Raw genomic sequence first — 22,196 nt, 5'->3', positions numbered from 1 at the left:
CAATTGTTTTAACTGCGCTGGCTCACAAGCTGGCAACTTTATTGAGGAAACATAGAAACACAATCCAAAGTGGATGGAATTTACAGCTCATATCAGCCGCATTTGCTATGTATTCTGAAAAGGAAATCGGATTTATATCTTATAGTATATAATCTTTAGAGAAACTAACCTTCAATAACAATGAACTGGCTCTCGCGGGAGGAGGTCTGATGGGAATGCTGACCATGTTTCTTGGCTTTATCTGTGAGGGAAATAAGTCTAGTGATAAGGATACATCTATGCTAAAACAAAGTATCTACATACGATGCACTGTGATTATCTTATCTGTCTGTCCCAACGCATTCTTGGCTCTGCATTTGTACTCCCCGAAGTCCCGCTTTGTTATTGGACGCAGTGTGATCCGCATCACAATCCGATGGACATAATCTACTGTGACGGATTCATAGGAACCTCCTGGCAGCAGTTCAGAGTCCTTTAGCCAAAAGTTCACAGATGCCGGTTGGGACTCGGTGATGCATTCTAAAGTAAGCTTCTGACCCAGACCCACGTAGATGGTATCGTAACGAGTCCAGATGGTGGGCGCAACTTTAAAGGGAATAGAATAGAATTAGAAGTTCTATTTAATTAGTCGACTCACAGTTCACCACCAGCATGACGCGCTTGCTGACTGTGGGAGGCACTCCATTGGAGGCGATGCATAGGTATGCGCCCATGTGAGCACGCTGGACTTGCCACAAGCTGAGATTCTGCCCCTCGACGCTGTAGACCTCCTGATCGGCGGAATCCTCGGAAAGGAGGAGGGGAGTTGATTCCTCACGACGCCAGGTAATAGTGGGCAGGGGAACACCCGTCGCACTGCAAGTGAGCGTCACATTCTGACCCGTGGCACGGACCACATCCTGACTGGTCTGGTAATCAACGATGTCCGGTGGCACCACCACATCCAAATAACCCATCTGACTCTTCATAGGATCTGTGTTGATTTGGCACATGTACCTAGGGAGATATACGAAAATAAAGATACTTTAAATTATGGAATACTTAACACTCACCATCCGCGATCCGATTCCTGGACATCGCGTATTCTCAGCTGCCAGATGCGATGCTCCGTGTGCGAGATGGCAATCCGATGATTCTTGGTGATTACATGGTTCTGGATGCTCAGAATGGTCTGCGTGTCCACCCGCAACCAGGCCACCTTGAAGCTAACCAGGTCGTGGACAATACACGTGAGCAGGGCATCGCGTCCCACGGGAACTGTTGAGTTGTTGATGGGACCACTGAACTTGGGATCCGCTGGAAGGGAAGATTGCATCAAGAAGAGACCCAATTGGTTGACATTTATGACTCTCCTCATTAGGGGAATAAATGGGGCAAACTGAACCCGAGATGGAGCTGCTCCCGGGGTGGGTTTGCTTTATGAGGCTTGCAAATGTTAGAGACTGGCATTTGGTCCTCGGCTCAGCCATTTCGGGGAACTCAGGCGCAAAGAATTTAATTCAATTAAAAAGTAACCACTTTTCTTATTTTCCCAACGTGTTGCCGCCATCCATTTCTAATCCACAATTTCGGGGATAATTATTTCATTTCTTTTCCACACACCGATTCTGTGTGTGTCTGCAAAATGTCAACAGCCTAAGCTGAAAATTGTTTAACATTTTCCAGATGCCCGTCGTCAGGAGTGGTCAAGGATATTTAAAATTGTACAACGGTCATAAATTCGTTGAGGTTAACATTAAGCCGGGACAGCAGCAAATAATCCCAACAATTAGTGAAATTAAAAGTTTATGCCGGATGGCAACAGCAAGTGAGATATTAAAAATAATATTTCCAACATGAAACAGTATTTAGGATGCAAATAAAATAATTTCTTAGATTTTAAATTTGTCTTATTTTGCATAGTAAAATGAACCTTAATCAAAGGGTACAATTAATGTCATTATTATTTACATTCTGTAAGTAAACTCTTAACCCTTCCATTACTGTTTCATTTCTTATTTTACCCTATATTGTTTTTCTTAATTTAAAAACTCCAACCTTCTCCACCCCAAGTTCAAACACCTTTCGACTGAAATAGTGTATTCTGGTCGGTGGTCGATTTTATTCAAAGCGGGTCCCATTGCAATCACTTCCAGTCAAGCCAACCGCAAGACTTCGACATTCTGCCATCATTCGACTAACCACCAGAGTAGCAACCGCACACACACCTCACACACACCACATTTAACAATGCCTAAAAAAAATATATATAGAAATCACATCACATCAAATTGCCTAGCAAGTAGCTGAAACGAACACCTCAACCTCAACCGCACACAGCAAATACGTAAATTACAATTATGAGCAAATAATAACCCGAAAAAATGCAAAAATTTAGTGCCGGTACCTGGAAAATTGTAAAAAAACACACACCTTTGGCATTCACCCCAAGCCCAGGTGAGAGGGCGTGTTTCCACCAAACTAGCATTAAATTGAGGAGGTGGAAGGGAGCCTACCACGTCGCGCCATATAGCCTATAATTTGCGATTATGTTTTGGGTCCCCGTGCAAAGTAGGGTGTCTTGGGTTCGGTCCGAGTTGGGGTCCCCATCGTCGCCCCTTTTTTTTTGGTTCGTTTTACTGTAAATGTTACAGACGCCATTGTTTGACGACTGCCTTCAGTTGATATGGTTTTGTTTCCGCCTCCGGTTCTTGTTGCTGTTGTTATTCGCAGTTTGTTGTTATTGCAATTTGGATATTGCATGTTTGCATATTGAAAATATTTCAAAGAAAGGAATGAACGAGACGGTTTTAAGCATAAAACACATCATATTATATGGTGGGTTCACTGAGCACAAATAGAGCCAAGAAAGTTAAGGGGCCTTGATTAAAGTGCAAGTAACAGGTAAGATAAGAGAAAATTTATCCTTCTTTAATAAATATTTTAAAGAAACAATTTTTTTAAATTTAAGATTAATTTTTCATTAATTTAGATACAAAATGTAGTTATTTTTAGGCTAATTAACTTTGACCAGTAATGACTTGCAACTTTTGTAATAGAAAAACAAGTGATAGTTGGCCGGCAGTCGTCACTTCGTTCCGGGGATGTTAGAACTAGTTGGGAATCATATGTACACAAGTGCGACATTTTTTTGGAAAAAGTTTAAGTGTGAATAAAATTCCTTATATTCATTAAAAATGTTTCCTAATTAAAAAATGTTCTTAGTTTTAGGGATTTTATTTTTTGGGTGATTTTTTTAAATATAATAAATATATTTAAGATTTATTATTATTTATTAATTTTATTAATTATTAGTCACAAAAGTAGCTAATCAAGCTATTGGAGTAAATAATATCAAAGAGAGTATGGCAAATCTCATAAACTATTTTTTTTTTCTAAAAATTAAAACATCATTATTGAAGAACAAGTATCTTAAATAAAAATTATTCAACGTTTATAAAATATTGGTTAAAATAGCATCTTTATTCTTGTGATTACAAATTCATTAGCATCCTGGAGCACAAAATAGGTAGTTTTCTTTGACAACCAATAAGCCACTGATCTTGATGATTATAATACTTATATATTTTTCAGTAAATTATATTTTATTTGTAAAATTTTCCAAGTGCATAACTATTTTTTGGTTCATTTATGTCTGGCGGCAGGTAATTTACGTTCATGTTTAACTTTTTAGTTACTTAATTCCTATGTTGTTTCTCTTTATTTTTTTCAAAAAGAAAATCGAGGTACAAGCTGCTGAAAGGACTTCCAACTCTCCTGCCTTTCAACCACAGAGATTCGATCTCCAGAAGGCTTAGGCCATAATTTCTTCTTGAAGTCAGTTTTGCAATCGCAATCGCGGACAAGTCCTTTTCCCGCGCACCGTTGAACTTGAAACGGAAAGTGAATGTCCTGTCTCCTGTTAGACACTCCAACTGTCTGCCGGCGGAGTGCTGGCTGGAAACGAAGTACAATCAGCACGCAATGTCTGCCGAAATACAACAAGAAAAAAATTGGAAGAAATGGAAAATAACCCACTGCAGTGCCCAGAACCCAACACTTTGGTGGCAGCAGCAGCAGCGGCAGAAAAAGGAAAATGCGCAGAGTGCAATAGGAAGTGGAAAAACGTCGCCTTTCCGCGACTGTCTGTCTCCTCACGCCCCCGCTGTGATGGGGGGGGTTCCTGGCTGGTGGATGATGGTGGTTAGGTGGCTTTTCCATTGGGTTCCATGCGGTTGAGTTGTGGAAAAACTCACTCCTCTTTGAGCTCACTCACTCTTCTCACATTGTTATCGTACGCTGGCTCTGCGGCTTCAGCCTGCCAATATTTATGTTTAGATTGCATTTGGCACATTGATTTAAATAACGAATTTGAATTTTTCCCCATTTTGATATATTTATCGCATTTGTTGTGTTGGCTCTCTGGCCAAAGTCAAGGAAAATTTGTTTTGTTTTTTACTCCTTGAGGGGTTGAGACCAGTTTTCCTGGCGGAAGTTACCCCTCGTTACTCATCCCGGTTGCACCAGCGCCTCACGTCCCGTCTGGTGGGGGATTTGTGTGTTGGCCACAGTTTATTCACTTATGGACTCGTTGGACTTCCGATTACTGGCCGGCCGACCAAACGCTGCTCCTGCTGATGGTATTTATCATCGTTTTTTTCAGTCAGCTTTTTGTTTCACATAGTTTGCACGTTAAATGTAGTCAATTAGCCAAAAACCAGGCAAGTTTTTGTTATATTTTTTTGGTTGTAAGCCGGTTGAAAAGTAATTGTTTTGCGGTTTAAAAGATACTTTTATTTTGTAGGGAATTTTCTGATAATAATTGGATATTTTCGTTGGGCTTTTTATGAAGTAAGGAGTATTTTAAGGAGTAAACTTTAGCAAAAACACACCTGCCAAATCTTTTCATGGTTATATAAATAAAACAATATAATCTTTGCTTTAATGTAGAATTTGAACTTATTATTTAAATTAGAAATAAACAAGCTTAAATTTTAAACTTATCAAAGTGTATAATTTCTCCTGTTATTCAATAATTTGAATAAACATATATTTGCGTCATAAGTCTATGGTATTATTGGGTTCCCAAATATTTAATTTTATATATTTTAATAAGAGTCTTAACTCTTCCGCTTTCTTTTAAAATTAAACCTTAAAAAACCTTTGAAAACTTGTAACTAAATTTGATATTTTAAACATTTTACAGCATTTTTTAAGACACTTATTAAATGAATTTTAGGTTCTCTGATTAATTTCCTTGATTATCCCAGAAACTTACAATTGTTTAACTCCGAAAAGCTGGCCCAGCTCAAGCCTGCAAATTGCAGAACTATCCAAATATCAGCAAAACTTCGCCTTCTCATCTTCTCCAAATTGAGCCGCCAAATTGAGAAACTTTTAAAATATTTTATTCCGTTTCTATTTTTTCTATATATTTTGTTCAGTTTTGCACTTTCACTGGCCAAATAGCCCAAGTTGAACTTCCGCTACGTTAGTGTGAATTTATTTTTTCCGGCTTTTGGGTATAAAGTTTTTCTCTATGATTTTTATATATTTTTTTCGTTCTCCGATTTAGCCGGACAGACGTCCACACACTCTTGCAACTGGCCGCGAACTGCGAACAACGCTGATAATCAAGTGTCAAAATTCATATTCAAAATTCAAATGTTGCCTGGCGTTGCGCATGTGTCCTGCGGCGAGTCCTTGTGGGTGGTTTGTATGGTTGGCTGGGTGTGGAAAGATGAATGGGTGGCTGGTTGGGCGGTTGCCCAGGAGTCAAGGTGCCCCGGAGGTGAAACGGCAGAGGTATGCAATAGTAAATGTTTCATTCATAAAGCGCCCGCCGTAACAGTTTCATATGCACGTGACGTATAGTTTTGTGTGACATCTGTGCCAAGGGAAAGGGAAAGGATATAGTGAAGGGGACTGGGACATTTCATTGCCAGTTTTTTGGAGCCACATACCGTCTCCCAGCCAACTTCCAACTCTCTCTCTTTTCCAATTCCATTCTAATTAACCCCGAAATTCCACACATTTCGCAGCATCTTCATCTTTTGCTTCAACTTTCACCTGTCTTCGTATCCTTTGGATTCGGAATATTCTGCCGCGCTTGCACTTTTCTCACTGTTCTGTTTGCTGTTTGGTATTTGGTTTGCATGTGTGAGCTTTATAATAAGTTGGCAATAAGTTTTCTCCACCACCGGGTATTTGCGCACAATTAGCGCTTTTCAATAGCGATAACAATAATGATAACAAGCAAGTGAAATTGGCCAGGTTGTTGTTTTTCTTGCGAGGAAAATCTTTTGCTAACACATGCAAGTTTCTTATTCAGATGGGTATTTTAAAGGGATAAGTATGTTTGTTTTTAAGAAGAAGTACTCTTAATACTTAAGATTTTTCTAAAAAAAAATAATATTAATATATATTAATATTTTGCATAAATAACATAAATAAATAAACCTAAATAAATAAACCTTGTTTAATTTAAAAACAACGAACTTTTGGAAGCCCAAGTTTGTATTCCCTTGCTGTTCAAAGTCCCTATTAACATTTTAAAAAATTTTAAGCTTTTTATTTCTGCCGGAGATAGCTATATCGAATTTACTGTTGATGCTGATCAAGAATATATATGATTTATACGGTCGGAAGTACCTCATTCAAAGCGTTACAAGCTTCATACTAAAACTATAACAATATTACACATACGCAGTGTTTTCAATTCTCAGAAGGAAAATAATTATCGATATAACTAATTTTAATTTTTAATTTTTTTTTATATTTTTATTAGACAATTTTTTCAACAAGTTAAAGTTTAAAAATATCATAACTAAGCCAAAAAAGCATTAATTTTAATTTGGGAAGCTGTACTATGTTAATTTTTATTAAATTAATAAATCTTCATACTAAATATAAAAGTTTTAAAAAATTAATTTTTTGTATTAATTTTTGACAAATTTAACACCTTATAAAATTTTGAAAAAATTAAAAAAAATTATTTCTGCCAGAGATGTCTAAATTGATTCTCCTGTTAATGCTGATCAATAATATATACGATTTATAGGGTCGGAAATGACTTATTCAAGAGATACAAGCTTCTGAAGAAAATTATAATACCCAACTTAAGAAGTTATATATATTTTAGTTCATATTTAAAAAATATTACTCATACGCAGTGTTGTCAATTCTCAGAAGGTACTTTGCTTGGCTTTATAAATAAAGAACATAATAATATTAAAATAAAAGGGAGGAATATAGCTATACATTATAACTAAACTATTCGCATTCCTTGAATTGATATTTATCGATTTTACTATATAACAAGAAAGGAAGTTAACTTCGGCACGCCGAAGTTTATATACCCTTGCAGATAGAACTTCTATGACTAGGAATCCCTACAATATAAATTATATATATTTATGATTAAAAACAATGAAGTAACACCTGTTTTCATTTCATTCACCTAAACATATTTATATTTGCAGTTCATAGATTTGCATTTTTCCTTTACATCAAACGATCGTTTGTATGGCACAGTCGTCCGATTTTCATGAAATTTTACACATAATTTAAGACTAATATAAAATGGCTATACCTCAAACTTGATGGAAATCTGTTGAAAACTGAAAATGTTATAATTTTTTTTTTGAACAATTTTCCGGTCATTCCAATGGGAGCTATATGATATAGTCGTCCGTTCCGATATATACGAGTGAGACTATATAGAAGGCTAACTACAAAGTTTCATTCAGATGGCTTCAAAACTGAGAGACTAGTTTGGGTAGAAACGGACAGATGGACAGAGGGATAGACGGGCATGGCTAGATCGACTCGGCTGTTGATCCTGATCAAGAATATATATACTTTATATAGTCGAAGGTGCCTCCTTCACTGCGTTGCAAACTTTAGACTGAAATTATAATACCCTGCAAGGGTATAAAAAAAAGAAAAGGAAACAAACAAGGAAAAAAAATCCTAAATAGGCTTATATTAGCAAGCTTAAAATCCTTATTTTTTTAGGGGGTTTTTGTGTGAAGAATTACTTTTGCAAAAATTATAACTCTGTTATTTAAAAGCATACCAATTCTTAAAAATTTGCTGTTATTTAAAAGCATACCAATTCTTAAAAATTTGCTTTACAAATATAGACCAACTTATTTTAATATATATTTTATATTGAGCAGTTTCGATCATCACCATTGTTGCGTTCTTTGTTTAGTAAGTTGTGCTGAATAAACTATTTTCGGGAGTTAAGTATACTTTACTATAAACAAATAAATGACACCATATCCCCGCTCGTCATGATCATCACGGCTCTTAAAGAGAGCTTGGAAGACTTTTCGAGATCAATAATAAGCTAGTCAACACGGCCAAGGGTATGGTAATTAAACAATAATTTAATATAAACCATATTTTCATGTATCTTGACTTTTTGGGCCTTGTTTTGGTTTCAATTATCAAGAGATATTTTATTAACGTCTTACCTTAATTAAGAAAACTATAATTTTTATGATTGCCACATCCACTTGATCAAAGTCTATCAACCACCAAGCACTAGATTAGTAATTTATATAAAAACCACACAAAAAGAAGAAGAAAACTAAACTTCCTCTAGCTAGGGCCTTGCTTAAGTACAAGACTTGAGAATCGCAGAGGAGAGCGCTCTATGTACCAAATAGTTAAACAAAGCCTATCTTTCAGTCGAAAGCTTGAAACTTAGTGAAGGAGTTATTTCCGATCCTATTATTCATATATATTCTTGATCAGCATCAACAGCCGACTCGATCTAGCCATGGTTGCCACATCCACTTGATCAAAGTCTATTAACCGGCAAGCACTAAATTAGTAATTTATATAAAAGAAGAAGAAGAAAACTAAACTTCCTCTAGCTAGGGCCTTGCTTAAGTGTAAGACTTGAGAATCGCAGAGGAGAGCGCTCTATGTACCAAATAATTAAGCAAAGCCTATTTTTCAGTCGAAAGCTTGAAACCTAGTGAAGGAGTCATTTCCGATCCTATTATTCATATATATTCTTGATGAGCATCAACAGCCGAATCGATCTAGCCATGGTTGCCACATCCACTTGATCAAAGTCTATTAACCGGCAAGCACTAAATTAGTAATTTATATAAAAGAAGAAGAAGAAAACTAAACTTCCTCTAGCTAGGGCCTTGCTTAAGTGTAAGACTTGAGAATCGCAGAGGAGAGCGCTCTATGTACCAAATAATTAAGCAAAGCCTATTTTTCAGTCGAAAGCTTGAAACCTAGTGAAGGAGTCATTTCCGATCCTATTATTCATATATATTCTTGATGAGCATCAACAGCCGAATCGATCTAGCCAGGTCCGGCATAAATTTAATTTTTTTTTAATTTTTTGACAATTTTAAATTTTTATAAGGGGTATCGTTAAAATGGTGAAAAATTGACGAAAATTTGAATTTTTTTAAATTGAGTATGCAGATTTGTTACCCTAATAAAAACTGAAATTAATGCATTTTTGGCTTAGTTATGATATAATTAATATTTGACCTCTTAATACTTTGCTAACTTTAAAGGTATTAAGAAAATTATTCATGTCTTTTTTTTGTATATAAAATAAGTTTTTAATATATGATTAGTGTACTTACCTTGAACTTCTTGAGTAGGAATCCCTAAAATATAAATGATATATATTTATGATTAAAAATAATGAAGAAACACCTGTTTTCATTTCATTCACCTAAACATATTATATTTGCAGTTCACAGATTTGCATTTTTCCTCTACACCAAACGATCATTTGTTTGGCACCTAACATATATGATACAGTCGTCCGATTTTCATGAAATTTTACACAAAATTTAAGACTAATATAAAATGGCTACACCTCAAACTTGATGATGATCTGTTTAAAACTGAAATAGTTGTAATTTTTAATTGTATTAATTTCTCGATCGTTCCTATGGGAGCTATATGATATAGTAGTTCGATTTTCATAAAATTTTACACAGAATTGTAGAGTATAATAAAATGGCTATATCTCAAATTTGATAAAAATCTGCTGTAAACTGAAAATGTTATAATTTTTTTTGTAAACATTTTCCGATCATTCCTATGACAGCTATATGATATAGTCGTCCGATCTGGCCCGTTCCGACATATATACGAGTGAGAGTATATAGAAGGCTAACTACAAAGTTTCATTAAGATAGCTTAAAAACTGAGAGACTAGTTTGCGTAGAAACGGACAGACGGACAGACGGACATGGCTAGATCGGCTCGGCTGTTGATCCTGATCAAGAATATATACTTTATATGGTCGGAGGTGCCTCCTTCACTGCGTTGCAAACTTCTGACTAAAATTATAATACCCTGCAAGGGTATAAAAATTGTATGACAAAAATATTACTCATACGCAGTGTTGTCAATTCTCAGAAGGAACTTTGCTTGACTTTATAAAAAAGAACATAATAATTTTAAAATACAAGGAAGGAAAATAACTACCATTTATAACTAAACTAGTCGCATTCCTTGAATTGATATTTATCGATTTTACCATATAAAAGTTGTACGACAAATCAAAATTTGAAAAACTCATAACTCAGCCAAAAAAGCACTAATTTTAATTTGGAAAGCTTTCCTATGTTAGTTTTTATTAGTATAATTATTCTGCATACTTAATATAAAATTTAAAAAAACTTAAAATTTTTGATATATTTTTGACATTTTTAACGATGTAACCTCTTATAAAATTTTGAAAAAAATTACCAAATTTTTTTTCTTCCGAATATGGCTAGATGGATTCGCCTGTTGATGCTGATCAAAAATATATTCGAATTATAGGGTCGCAAATGACTCCTTCACATTGTTTTAAGCTTCTGACTGAAATTATAATACCCTGCAAGGGTATAAAGATGTATGTATTGTCAGTGTTGTCTTTTCTAACAAGTCCAAAGCCAATTCCCTGTTTTTGAATATTACCATACCTTTTAATACTACTGTTTTAAATGTATTTGATATTAAAAGTCTATTAATATTAATAAATTAATTAAATTGAACAAAAATATATGTGAAGCCCAGCCTACACAACTTATTATATCGCAATGAACAGTGGCGACATCTAGATACAAAATTCTAAACTACATGTAAAATACCGTTAGTACTTTGGTTCAATTCCAAAAGATGGCGAATGTTCCATTATGATTTGAGCAGTATGGCTACTCTAGGTATTTAGGTATATTAAAAATATAAAGATTTCCAGTTTATTCAGTATTTTTATACCATAACTTCAGTTTAAGGTGTTCCCATATTTCATATTAATTTTTTTGTCAACTAATTAAACGTTGCTAATGATAAATAAACCATGAAAATACAGTTCAAAGCTTAACATTTTGGATTTTCTATGACATACTCTAAGTTTATTTGTCTGAATCATGTTGCTGCATACGCTAGTCTCTTTTATAATATACTTGATTCTAATTTTTAAGATAAGTCTAGCTGATAATAGTGATGAAGATAATAGCAAAGTCTATTCAGGTTCCATTCTGGCCTTGGGGGATCTCAAGCAATTTGAGAACTCATATATGGATCAACTGAATAATTATGTAAGATCTCTGCAACAAAAAGTGGATACCCTGAGAAGGTATGATTAAGCAAAATTATATAAAAAATACAAAATGAATCATATATTTTTAACAGATTTACAGACTCGATAAAACATAAAAATCTTGATAATGAAGTCAGTCAAATTGAATATATATCAAATCCCCTTAATTCCTTTCAACTTGTGAGACGAACTCATGAAGATTGGCCCAAGTGGTTGAATTACATTAGGGATCACAAAAATGAAGGTATGAGAAATTATTCTTAATCCCTTCACTATGAATTAATTTATTTTATTCTTAAATTTAAGATAATCAGCTCTCCGAAATGCATAAACTTTTAAATCGTACACCAACTGCCGAGGACTTGGAAGAAGCTTCATTGGGAATGTATCGCATCGAGCATTTCTATAACCTAAACTCAATGGACATGTCACAGGGTCTACTAGCTGGTCAGCAATTACAGTAAGAGTCTTGGAGACCAATAATGTAAGTTTCCTTTAAATATAAATTTTCCTTTTTAGAACCCAGATGTCCTCTTCAGATTGCCTGGCCCTGGCTGACTATATGTTCAATAAGTCGGAGTATAGAAGAGCAGCTCAATGGTATCGACTGGCACTATATAATATTAAAGACCCTACGAATAGGATTGCTCTTGAAATTTACAAACCAAATCGAGAGGAACTTCGGAAAATGTTTGTTATAAGTCGGCTTCATGAAGGTGATCTCTGCATGAGAGATTAAATATCCCCTTTAGTGTTATTAAATCTCCATAAATTCCAGGTTCCCTTAACAACATAAGTGATTACTTGGACGAAGTCAACCACGATCCCGGGATTCCCCTCCCTTACGTAAAGCCCATTCCACCTGCCACTGCCATTGAACGAGGATGTCGAGGAGAGTTTCCACCTCGTCCTAGGCTCGTGTGTCGCTACAACTTTACCACTACTCCATTTATGCGTATAGCACCCCTCAAGGAGGAGGAGATTAGCAAGGATCCACTCATGTGGCTATATCACGATGTACTCTATGACAGCGAGATAGCTCATTTTATAAATCTGACGAGTGATGACTTAACTCAAGGATATACCGATAACTATACAACTCCCAAAACACCAGAACGCGTCTTCCAAGTAAAAGTTACCGATGATGATGGCTGCAAAGTGGACAAAGCTTTGGTGAATCGGATGACGGATATATCAGGCCTGGCAATGGGTAATGTTACTTCTCTGGCCAGAGCCAACTATGGACTGGGTGGGTATTTTCCAGAGCACAATGACTACAGGGACCCCAGATTATATCCGGTAGGTAAACTGTAATAAAATATAGAAAATTATACTATATAGTTTATAATATTAATAATACATGTAATCAATATTTTATTAATTAGGAAATGGTCAAGGAGGGCGATCGTTTACTTACATTTGTTTTTTATGTACGTAATTGTCAATTTCCGTTTTAGGTATCGGATATTTTACTTTTAATATTATATTACTATTTTACTTCCATTTAATATAGGCCACCGATGTCCCCTTGGGTGGTGCCACCATTTTTCCCGCAGCCAATCTTACCATTCAACCGAAAAAAGGTTCGGCGCTTTTTTGGTACAATCTTCACAATAATTGGGATCCAAATCCTTTGACCAGACATGCTGTGTGCCCCGTGATCCTGGGAAACCGATGGAGTGAGTTTTTGTATCTTTCACTGAGGTTTACTTTTAATTATTATATATTTTCAGTTTTTACCAAAAGCATGACAAACTATTATCAGATGTTTACCAAGCCATGCTACAAGTAGTAGCTTCAAAATTTTAAGAATTAATAATAAATATAAAATGTATTTAATTTTTAGATCTACTCACACATATTTTTAATGATTACTTCAAATGATAAATGATGCTTCGAGTTGTAATATTACTATATAAAATGGTGTTATTACTAGGAAATGATTCTCTTAGAGGAGTATATAAAATAGTACTTATATTTACTACATAGCTAAACGATTAAGAAATGCTATCCAGTTAATGATGAGCCACAATATGAGCCACAATCAGCCGCCTGGATTTTTATTTTACAGTACATATATTTATATATCCCATTAAGATTCAGTTCAATTATCCTCTGTCCTTTTATTGGTAATCGATGGCTTATTGGGTGGCACATAGAACCACCAAGCCCCTAGGAAGAACACGACGGATCCCAGTTTGCAGATCAGGGCCAAAAGCCACATATAGCTAAGGGTTTAAATATTATTATTATTATTATTATAAAGTTAATAAATAAAATAGAGAGCTCTACAGACCGACTGATATAAAAGTTATCGTAAACAAGGCAAGCTCCACCTGCTTCCTTGTCGCAGGACTCATGCCACAAAATGCAGGACTCATCAATCAACGCGCCAAATATAAGAGGAGCCGGTATGGTGCCCAGCAGGCGCACCTTTATCCACTGCAGACCCAAGGCGAAGGATCGTTGCTCATCCTGAACGCATCTAAAATTGAAAATTAAAATTTATAATAATAAAGTAACTGTGCTTAAACTGTGTTAACTGTGCCTTAAAACCTTGTTTATATCTTACCTCAAGGTGGCCGACAAAGCGGGCATGGTGGCCAGAAAGGTGAAGATCATCAGAATTAAACAGAGGCCCACGAATAAGGGCAAACTCTGGCACGTAGAATCGCACTTAAGATTGGTGGCCTCCGACCGTGGTAAGCCATCCTCCACTTCCAAATCCACCCAGCCAACGTTTCCAATGCAGCTGCAGTTGTGGTAATGCTTCAGACTGTCCACATGCTCCTCCTGGCTACATCCCGCATAACATGGACTATAGTACATCACACCATTAACACCACAGATGGGATCATAGTTCGAGCGACTGCATTCACAGTTGGCATTGCAGGGTGCCTCCAAGGAGATGGGTCCGCTTCTAGACTCCAAATTGTATCCTGTGGTGACACCAGCAAACTTAGGATTCGGACATGAGACCAGGAAACAGAAGGTGAACATTGCTGCCACTGTGGTGGCCATCAGGCACATCTTGATGATGCCACTGCAGGTCAGGTTCCATTTCTTCACCAGATAGCCACCGAGAAAAGTGCCACCACCACCCGCTGGTACTGTGATCATGCCCATGACCAAAGCCGAGAGCATGGGTGAGATGCTGAATTGGTTCTCGATTTGTTTGGGCAAAAAGGCAGCGAATCCAGCAATGATCAGTCCCTCAGTGGCTCCAGCCAGGTTCAGAAAAAAGAAGGTGGGATTACCAAGCAAGCTGAGCACAGCCCGAGGTAGTTTTCCCAGACCTTTGGATGACCCTTCCTCCTCAGATTCCGTTTTGGTGGCATGTGCTTCAGAAACTCTTTCCAATTGCAGCTTTTCCGACCCTGGCAGGGATTTTGGAAACCCAAAGATGGGCAAGGCCACAAGGAGACACATGGCAGCTGCAAAAATAAAGCCAAGCCACCAGGCACCTATCCACACTTTGCTGTCACTGGTCAGGCTGAGTCTGAAAAATAACGGAATTAATCCATTATTATTAACTTATTTCATTATAGCCAAATATCTATTATATTCCTGAAGAAATAATTACCAAATTAAGTAGCGGATTCAAATAAAAAAGCCAGCAAATAAAGCTTAAAATAATCCTATTTTCCGGGTATCTGGCTTTCTGGCTTTCTTTTCTGGCTTTTGTAAATTAACTGAAATGGGAATTTATATATTTTCCACTAAATTTATCTGCTCAAAGGAGGCAGCAAAAGGTTGCCAAAATATATTTGTTTAGCCCTCTAACCACTCGTAAACATGTAAAAAATCATAAACAAAATGTTCATGTTCTCGGCATAATTCATGGAGAAGGTGAAAAGGGCAACTTTTTTGGGGCAGGAGAAGGTGAAGGTGGAGTTTGGAGGTTGGAGTGTACCAGCATTATGACTTATGGCATCACCGTGACAATAAGCCATGCCATACGCTGGTGGTATCCATGAGGACTCTGGGATGCAGATGGCTTGTTGCTTTGGAATCTGGCAGTCCTTGTGGTTCTCCCAGAGACTTCTCCACTTCGTTCTTCCCTCTCCACCGGAGAATGTGAATCAAACAAATGCTCATTCTCATTCGCACCTTATTTCCTCGTTGTCAGCACGAAATGTTGTTTTATTACTCTCTAGAGATATTTACCCCGGGTGGAGGTGCTTTTGTGGCATTTGCCGTTGCCGGGTTACAAATATGCTCACTTCGGTGGCAGTAACCCTCCAATATTAAATTCACCTGTTTTGTGTGTTCCCCCTCAGCCCCACTCACTCAATCATTCGGGGCACTAAGTCGTGCGATTAATAACAATCATGGATGGCACTTACTGCACAGGATCCACGGTCATCCAGTCCGTGTAGATACGCAGCAATTGTCCGCCAAAGACGTAACCAATTGCGGGTCCAACGGTGGCCATGGTGTAGTAAATGCCTGCAAAAATAAAAAATAAAACATAATCTCAACTTAGTAGACCAAAACTCATCTCAATTAAAGGAGAATATACTGCCATTGGTTCAAATTTGTCACAGGGTTTTGCCAAATGTGATTATCAGTCAACTGCATCTTAATTTGCATGACAAAAGTCTTCAACTGCGACCCTTCTTTACTTGGATGGAGTACAGTGCTTTACAGAAGTATAAGTCCTTCATATGTTTAATATTAAAACAAGGTTCCAAATATATAAAATACTTTTAAGACCTTATTTAAGGTATTTATGAAGTGATTACTATAGTACCCTCGGAACATATTGTAAAGTTATAATTTTTGAAGAACACTTTCGATAACCAATTTAAAGAAGCTCAACGTATTACCTGATATATTTTCTAGTCAAATAATTATTAATATGTTTTAGCTAGAAATTGTATAAGAATAACTTAAAAAAGGATACAAAATCCTACTTTTCTGAAACGAAAAGTGCAATGCCTAAGGACACACTCATCGTGGATATCCCCATGTGAAGTAAAATCTATGTGGCAGGAGCGAGAATTTCAATTGTCTCAATGCCAGACAACGGAATCCAAAAAGGAGCCAACGGGCCGACACTGGACGGGTTTGATAACTTCACTCTCGTCCTCGAATGCCACGATAAACTTAACTAAGAGGCAATAAATTTGCGCTGCCGTTGGCGCTTCGCGTCCTAAGACCTAATACCGACCCCGCTCTGATTCCCGGCTGACTCAGCGACAATCTTTTGGCTCTTTAAAATTGGGTCAACAGAGGGGGGAAGATGGAAGCTGGATGACACGGGACCGTAACCAAAACCGAAGCCGGGGATCCGTCCACCCCGCTGGATTCAGAGTCTGGGGGGCTTTGGTAAATACTATTTTACTTCGCTTTGGCAATATGGCGAATAAAAATAAATATGCATGTGTGAGAGCAACTAACAGATACTAGATACTTTGATATCTGGAGCGTATAGGATGGAGTGTGGAATGGGTATTTGTGCATACTTCATTTGTTGTGCGACTCCCAACTCCGACTTGCGGCAGACAAAAGTTTCTGCGTCTTATCAATGGTTCAATCGGAGAATCGTTTGCAACTTACCCAAGTAAACAGACGACATCTTCTTTGAGACATTCTCATCGATATATGTGACGCCCAGCGTAAACAGGGGTGAGGCACCAGCTCCATGGAGCAGTTGAGCTCCCAGGAACAGCCAAACAGTCCAGGTTAGGCTCTCGCTCTCACTCCCCGTCTCCATATCGCAGGATCCCTGAAATTTCGATGTGGGAATTAGCTGGGGGTTAGGTAGAAGCCTCCTTTACCATTTACCATTGTTGTCTGACTGGAGTTAAGCTGGAGTCCTGCTGTCTCACACACATTTGCCTCATCAATGGATGCCCTGTAGTTACCCACCAGGAAGTGTGGCAATAGAAAGACCAATGATCCCATACCCATCACGATCAGACCAATGGCTATGAAACGTGGCTTGGAGGCACCACGTCTTCCTCCATAATATGTGACCGGCACCAGGCAGGCAAAGGAGGCCACATCGTAGCCACTGGCCATCAGGCCAGTCTGACGGGAGCGTAGACCAAAGCGTCGCTCAATTGTGGAGATGGAGACATTTATTAAACCATTGACAATGAGACCTGCAAAGGGAAAGGGGTTTTTAGTTAAACCTATATATATTTTATCATTTTTACTGAGTGATTTAATACAAATATTAAACCCAATTTGATCTGTGACCAATCAGTGCAACATAAAACTTTCTAAGCTATTCCAATCAATGTCTTAGTTTATCTTAAATGTTTTCCGGTATGGACTCTTCAACCCTCATCCTCCCAGGATCATCCCTCAAGTGTCATAATATGGTGTAAGGATGTCAGAGGACAGACCAGCGACAGATTGTCATAGAATACGAGAGGACATGGAAAGGAAACTTGATTCCTAGCTTCTATAGAGGTGGTGGAATATAGAGCGGGGCGGGTCATAAATTAAATATCTGTACGACAAATTGATTTCAAGAGCTTAACCGAATTTTCTATCGTAAATAAATATGTGTTAGTTCGGGGAACGCCCTCTTCCTCCTTCTCCAAAACCATTGTTGCTTACAATATTATATATTTTTTTGCCAGCAACAAATTCAATTTATTTTTCAATAATCGCCTGAAAGAAGACCACTTCTGGTCATCTTTGAAAATAAAGGTGAAAGAAATGTTTTTTTTATGTCATAGAAGGAAGAAAGGAAACAGTTTTTTTATGGCTAAGGACATTTACAAGTCATTTACCCCATCAAAGGCAATAATTTAATATCTACCAATAGAAACCTTGAGATGGGGAGGAGATAGAGGAATGAGACTCTTTCTCTAGTAAGAGTGTGTGACCTTTGACTTCAAGTGTGGAGTGAAGTGCCGACGGCAGCGAAGGATACGTGACAATCTCCTGTTTTGCATGTGCATCGATAATTGCCAATGCTCCTGTTAAGGATATCATCATGTGGGAAAAATCAATGTGCAGTGTTTGCCTAATTATAATTAGGAATTTTGTAACCATATACCACAGTTTTTTAACTCAAGTTCTTATTAAATTTAATTTATTTATATATCCTGCATTAAACTAGTGCCATAAATATTCTAAAACTCTCTTAATGCCTTTCCCTACTTAAAGGATCATCTCTGGGATTAAGTCCTGCACATGTCTTTAAGCCTCTGAACATCACTCCCTTTTTTCCCGAAATTCTAGAAACACAAAATGAATTGCTTGGCTAAATTACTCATTTCCATAGAAAGAAGCTGCAATTGAATGCCATAAACAACAACAATAAACCATTTGAACGGAACGCGGCAATCCAAAATTGTAGCGGATGATTTATGTTAATGCCGTGTCAACTGATTAATATTTTCGGTCACGTGCCGACATCTACCCCCACATCCGCTTTAGGAAAGGAGCACTGGGTGCAACCCAGTAGTGGCTCTGGTTCTGTGTCATCTATCCAAGCGTCCAGAGCCGGAAGCGTTCTCACGTCGGGGGTCAATCGTGGGTGCAACGTGCAACAGATGCCGGCAGGCTGCATTATCCTGCCAAAAGTCCGTTTGTTTACAGCACACGACCAAGGCATAAATATGGGAAAGGCATTCAAAGGAGATGCTCAAAGGATTTGAAATTATTTTTATTAATACTCTTTATATATTTTATTAAAAGCTATATTTTATAGAATTTTTTGAGGGCATGGAGATACTCATAAATATTTTCAGAGTCCAAAAGATAGCTTCAAGATTTTCTTTTGAAAGTTATTTAGGCAAACATTTAATCAGTAAATATGTATAAAAATTTATTAACTTTAAGTATTCAATATCTATACTATAGTACCTTAGATTAATCTAAATCAAACTTGATTTCATTACAATTAAATTAGCCGTTAAATTTCCTCACTTCTTGGCATCTCAATCTCATTGGCAGGCTTCCAAAAAATTCAAAATCTGGCCTCCATCCAGGGAGTGCATTTTCGAGAATTTCCGCTAATCCTTGGGAACACAGCCTAATCCTTCGGAACAGACATAAACGTGTCGTCAGCTTTCGCGAAATTGGCGAATTTTAATTAACCGCTTGAACCCATTAGAAGATGAACCGTAGCCATGGGCAACACCAGTTCTCCGTTCAGACTGGATCTGGAGTTGGGTAAACAGCGATTAACATTGTTTTGATTTATGTCACAGCTATGACAACGTGTGGAGTTACACACAGAGAAAATATTAATACAACAAGGATTTAATCTCAAATAATGATATAACATTTACTATATCATAAAGCGAAACCATTATAGTTCAAAGAATAAATATATAATGAAGTGATAGGGTTCTTATTATCGAAACCTATGATGGAATATTAAAAATTTAATACATAATAATATAATATAAATAAATTCCATTTTAATTTCTCTCTGTACGACACACTTCTCCAGCTTCCCCCCTTTTGGAAATTCCCGGTTAAACTGAAGAGCCATTTACACTTCAACGGGCCTTTCAAACTATTCAAAGTGCGGCGTATTTTTTTGAGGTTAATGCATCCTGGGGCTAGGACGTCAGCAGATCCTGTGGACTGCTCGGGGCAGATATTAATTTTTAATTCGCTTCCATTCACAGGAGTGGCAGAGTCCAGGCGCTGCCTCAACTCCCGAAACCTTATCTGTTGCACACAGACCTCGAGGCCGAGACCGAAGTCCCGGCCAGGATGCTAATGGGGCGATGCGGATGTCCTCATCGCCTTCGCCCAATGCCATTGTCTTAGCCAGGTCGAGACTCCTCGGACACGGGCTGGGCGAAAAGTTGGCTTAAGAAAAAGTTTGTCTTGTAATCAAGACAAAAAAATATATATGGCTACAAAAATATGGTTACAATGTTATCAAGAGGCATAAGGTTAATTCAGGCATTAAGGATTTGCATTCACAGTTTTATACACTTAAAATGTTGGAAATTATGTTTTTCTGCTTCTAAAGAATATTTTATAAATACTTCCCATACGATACAAAGTTAAAAATCTTTGATTTTAATTTTAATTTAATGTAAATTATTACATTTTACCTCAAAATATTTAAAGCAAAAATGGTTTGAGATAAATAAACCGAAAACCAGAACCACCATTTACCTTATAAAATATGAATGGATTTAAATATATTTTATAAATTGTTTGTAATAAGTACACATTTAATTTACGAATTATTTATTTTTATATTTTGTTAGAGTTCTTAAAATATTTATGTAAAGGTTATATTATTTATTTATCATCATAACAAGATACTTTCTGAGAATTTAAACTAAAATCTGACAGCTTGATTTAACCTTTTCCCAAAGAAGAGATTTGTAAGGCAACTTTATTCCTTTTAAGCTTACAAATTTATCAGTATATAATTTAAATTACTCAAAATATTAAACTAAACTAAATTAACGTCTGATATAATCCAAAATCAAACCAAGAACACACAAAAATATTCGTATTTTCAAAAGCAGAAATCTTTAACTGGATGCAATAAACATCTCGGATGCCACAAATTTCACACTCCAACGAAAAAACGTTCTAAATTAATCAAAAAACAAGCAGCAAAAAAATCGAGTGTGGGCGAAAAACATTCCCCGAGACGAACCATTTAACCGAATTAAGAAGGCGATATTCCCCGGCTTCCCCGGCTGAGCTCACCTTGGAGAGCACCGCCCCAGCACAGCCAGAAGAGTGCCCACTTGGCGGTGCAGAAGCGTTGGAGCCACTGTGGCCTCCAGTTGCACCATCCAAATCGCTGGCTATCCACATCCTGGTCCGCTTCGGTGGAGGCGGCACTTCCGGTCCTGCTGGAGCGGGCACTATTGTTATTGTTCACATTGGCGCACTTGGCTGCTCCGGCTGCAGCTCCTGCTCCTGTTCCTCCTTCAGTTCCTATATTATTTGACATGGTTTTACTTTTTTCAATCCACACACTTATTATTTATTTCCGCGATAAATGCTACTGCGATCTGTACTGAACGACGTGCGACCACTGACTGAGCTCAGATATTCACAGACGGCAAGCAAACTGAAGCTCGGCCTGAGTCCTTTTCTGTTAAGGATGTGGAGTTAACAGTGCTCTGTGGCAGCAACCCCTGTTAATGTCCTGGCACCCAAGCAAAAACTCCGCCGCAGCTTCAGTCATGATTTTATGAATGAAATACGGACTTTAAGGGACTTCCCACACACTTTTTTCATCACTTCCCTTGTCCCATGGATTTAAACATATCAACAGTTGTCATGACACTGCTCTTCTTTTTGTGTAAAATTAGCAAAGAGGTATTCCAGTCTCTTGGAAATGAAAATGGGAGTTTTATTATGGGTTTATTTGATCAACACTTAACTGATAATGTATGGGGTTTATTTGTGCAAACGAAACACGATTTTTAATTAGCAAAGTCGTACCTTTTCTTATCTGTATACTGAATGTAATCCAATATAGAGGTTTCTAACAAACCTGTGAACAAATATTCAATTAATATTTAAGTTATAAATTTGTGCTATAATATTTATTTAGTTTAAAGAAAAGAAGAAATTTCTACATCTAGAATAAAGATTTTTAAATAATATTTAAGTGTTATACTACATGCACATTTTATACGTTATAATAAATTTAAAGGCATTAATAAATGGAGAATTA

General features: G+C 37.0%; 3 protein-coding genes across 3 annotated transcripts; 1 reads left to right on the top strand and 2 right to left on the bottom strand.

The window, feature by feature from the left end:
• Positions 1-22: 22 nt before the first annotated feature.
• DIP-iota (Dpr-interacting protein iota) lies at positions 23-5,342 on the bottom strand. Its single transcript, XM_086831151.1, has 6 exons — positions 5,258-5,342; positions 1,053-1,296; positions 638-996; positions 304-585; positions 170-241; positions 23-114 (listed from the first exon to the last, which is right to left on the bottom strand). The coding sequence occupies exons 1-6, from the start codon at positions 5,340-5,342 to the stop codon at positions 23-25; spliced, it is 1,134 nt and encodes a 377-aa protein (XP_086687277.1).
• Positions 5,343-11,218: 5,876 nt separating this feature from the next.
• Positions 11,219-13,407, top strand: LOC110183021 (prolyl 4-hydroxylase subunit alpha-2). Its single transcript, XM_086831299.1, has 8 exons — positions 11,219-11,596; positions 11,653-11,804; positions 11,867-12,020; positions 12,080-12,276; positions 12,339-12,859; positions 12,946-12,990; positions 13,074-13,239; positions 13,294-13,407. The coding sequence occupies exons 1-8, from the start codon at positions 11,388-11,390 to the stop codon at positions 13,350-13,352; spliced, it is 1,503 nt and encodes a 500-aa protein (XP_086687425.1). The 5' UTR covers positions 11,219-11,387; the 3' UTR covers positions 13,353-13,407.
• Oatp26F (Organic anion transporting polypeptide 26F) lies at positions 13,266-21,589 on the bottom strand. Its single transcript, XM_020951208.2, has 7 exons — positions 21,215-21,589; positions 17,351-17,670; positions 17,123-17,291; positions 15,907-16,009; positions 14,133-15,059; positions 13,857-14,045; positions 13,266-13,788 (listed from the first exon to the last, which is right to left on the bottom strand). Exons 1-7 carry the CDS (start codon positions 21,462-21,464, stop codon positions 13,665-13,667), a joined length of 2,082 nt encoding a protein of 693 aa, XP_020806867.2. The 5' UTR covers positions 21,465-21,589; the 3' UTR covers positions 13,266-13,664.
• Between the last annotated feature and the right edge of the window lie 607 nt (positions 21,590-22,196).

Source organism: Drosophila serrata, unplaced genomic scaffold (genome assembly GCF_035046125.1).
Source record: "Drosophila serrata isolate PLE 108 unplaced genomic scaffold, ASM3504612v1 contig_240, whole genome shotgun sequence".
Lineage (NCBI taxonomy): Eukaryota > Metazoa > Arthropoda > Insecta > Diptera > Drosophilidae > Drosophila > Drosophila serrata.
The sequence above is the reverse complement of the archived record's forward strand: the minus strand, read 5'-3'. Positions and strand labels throughout refer to the sequence as shown.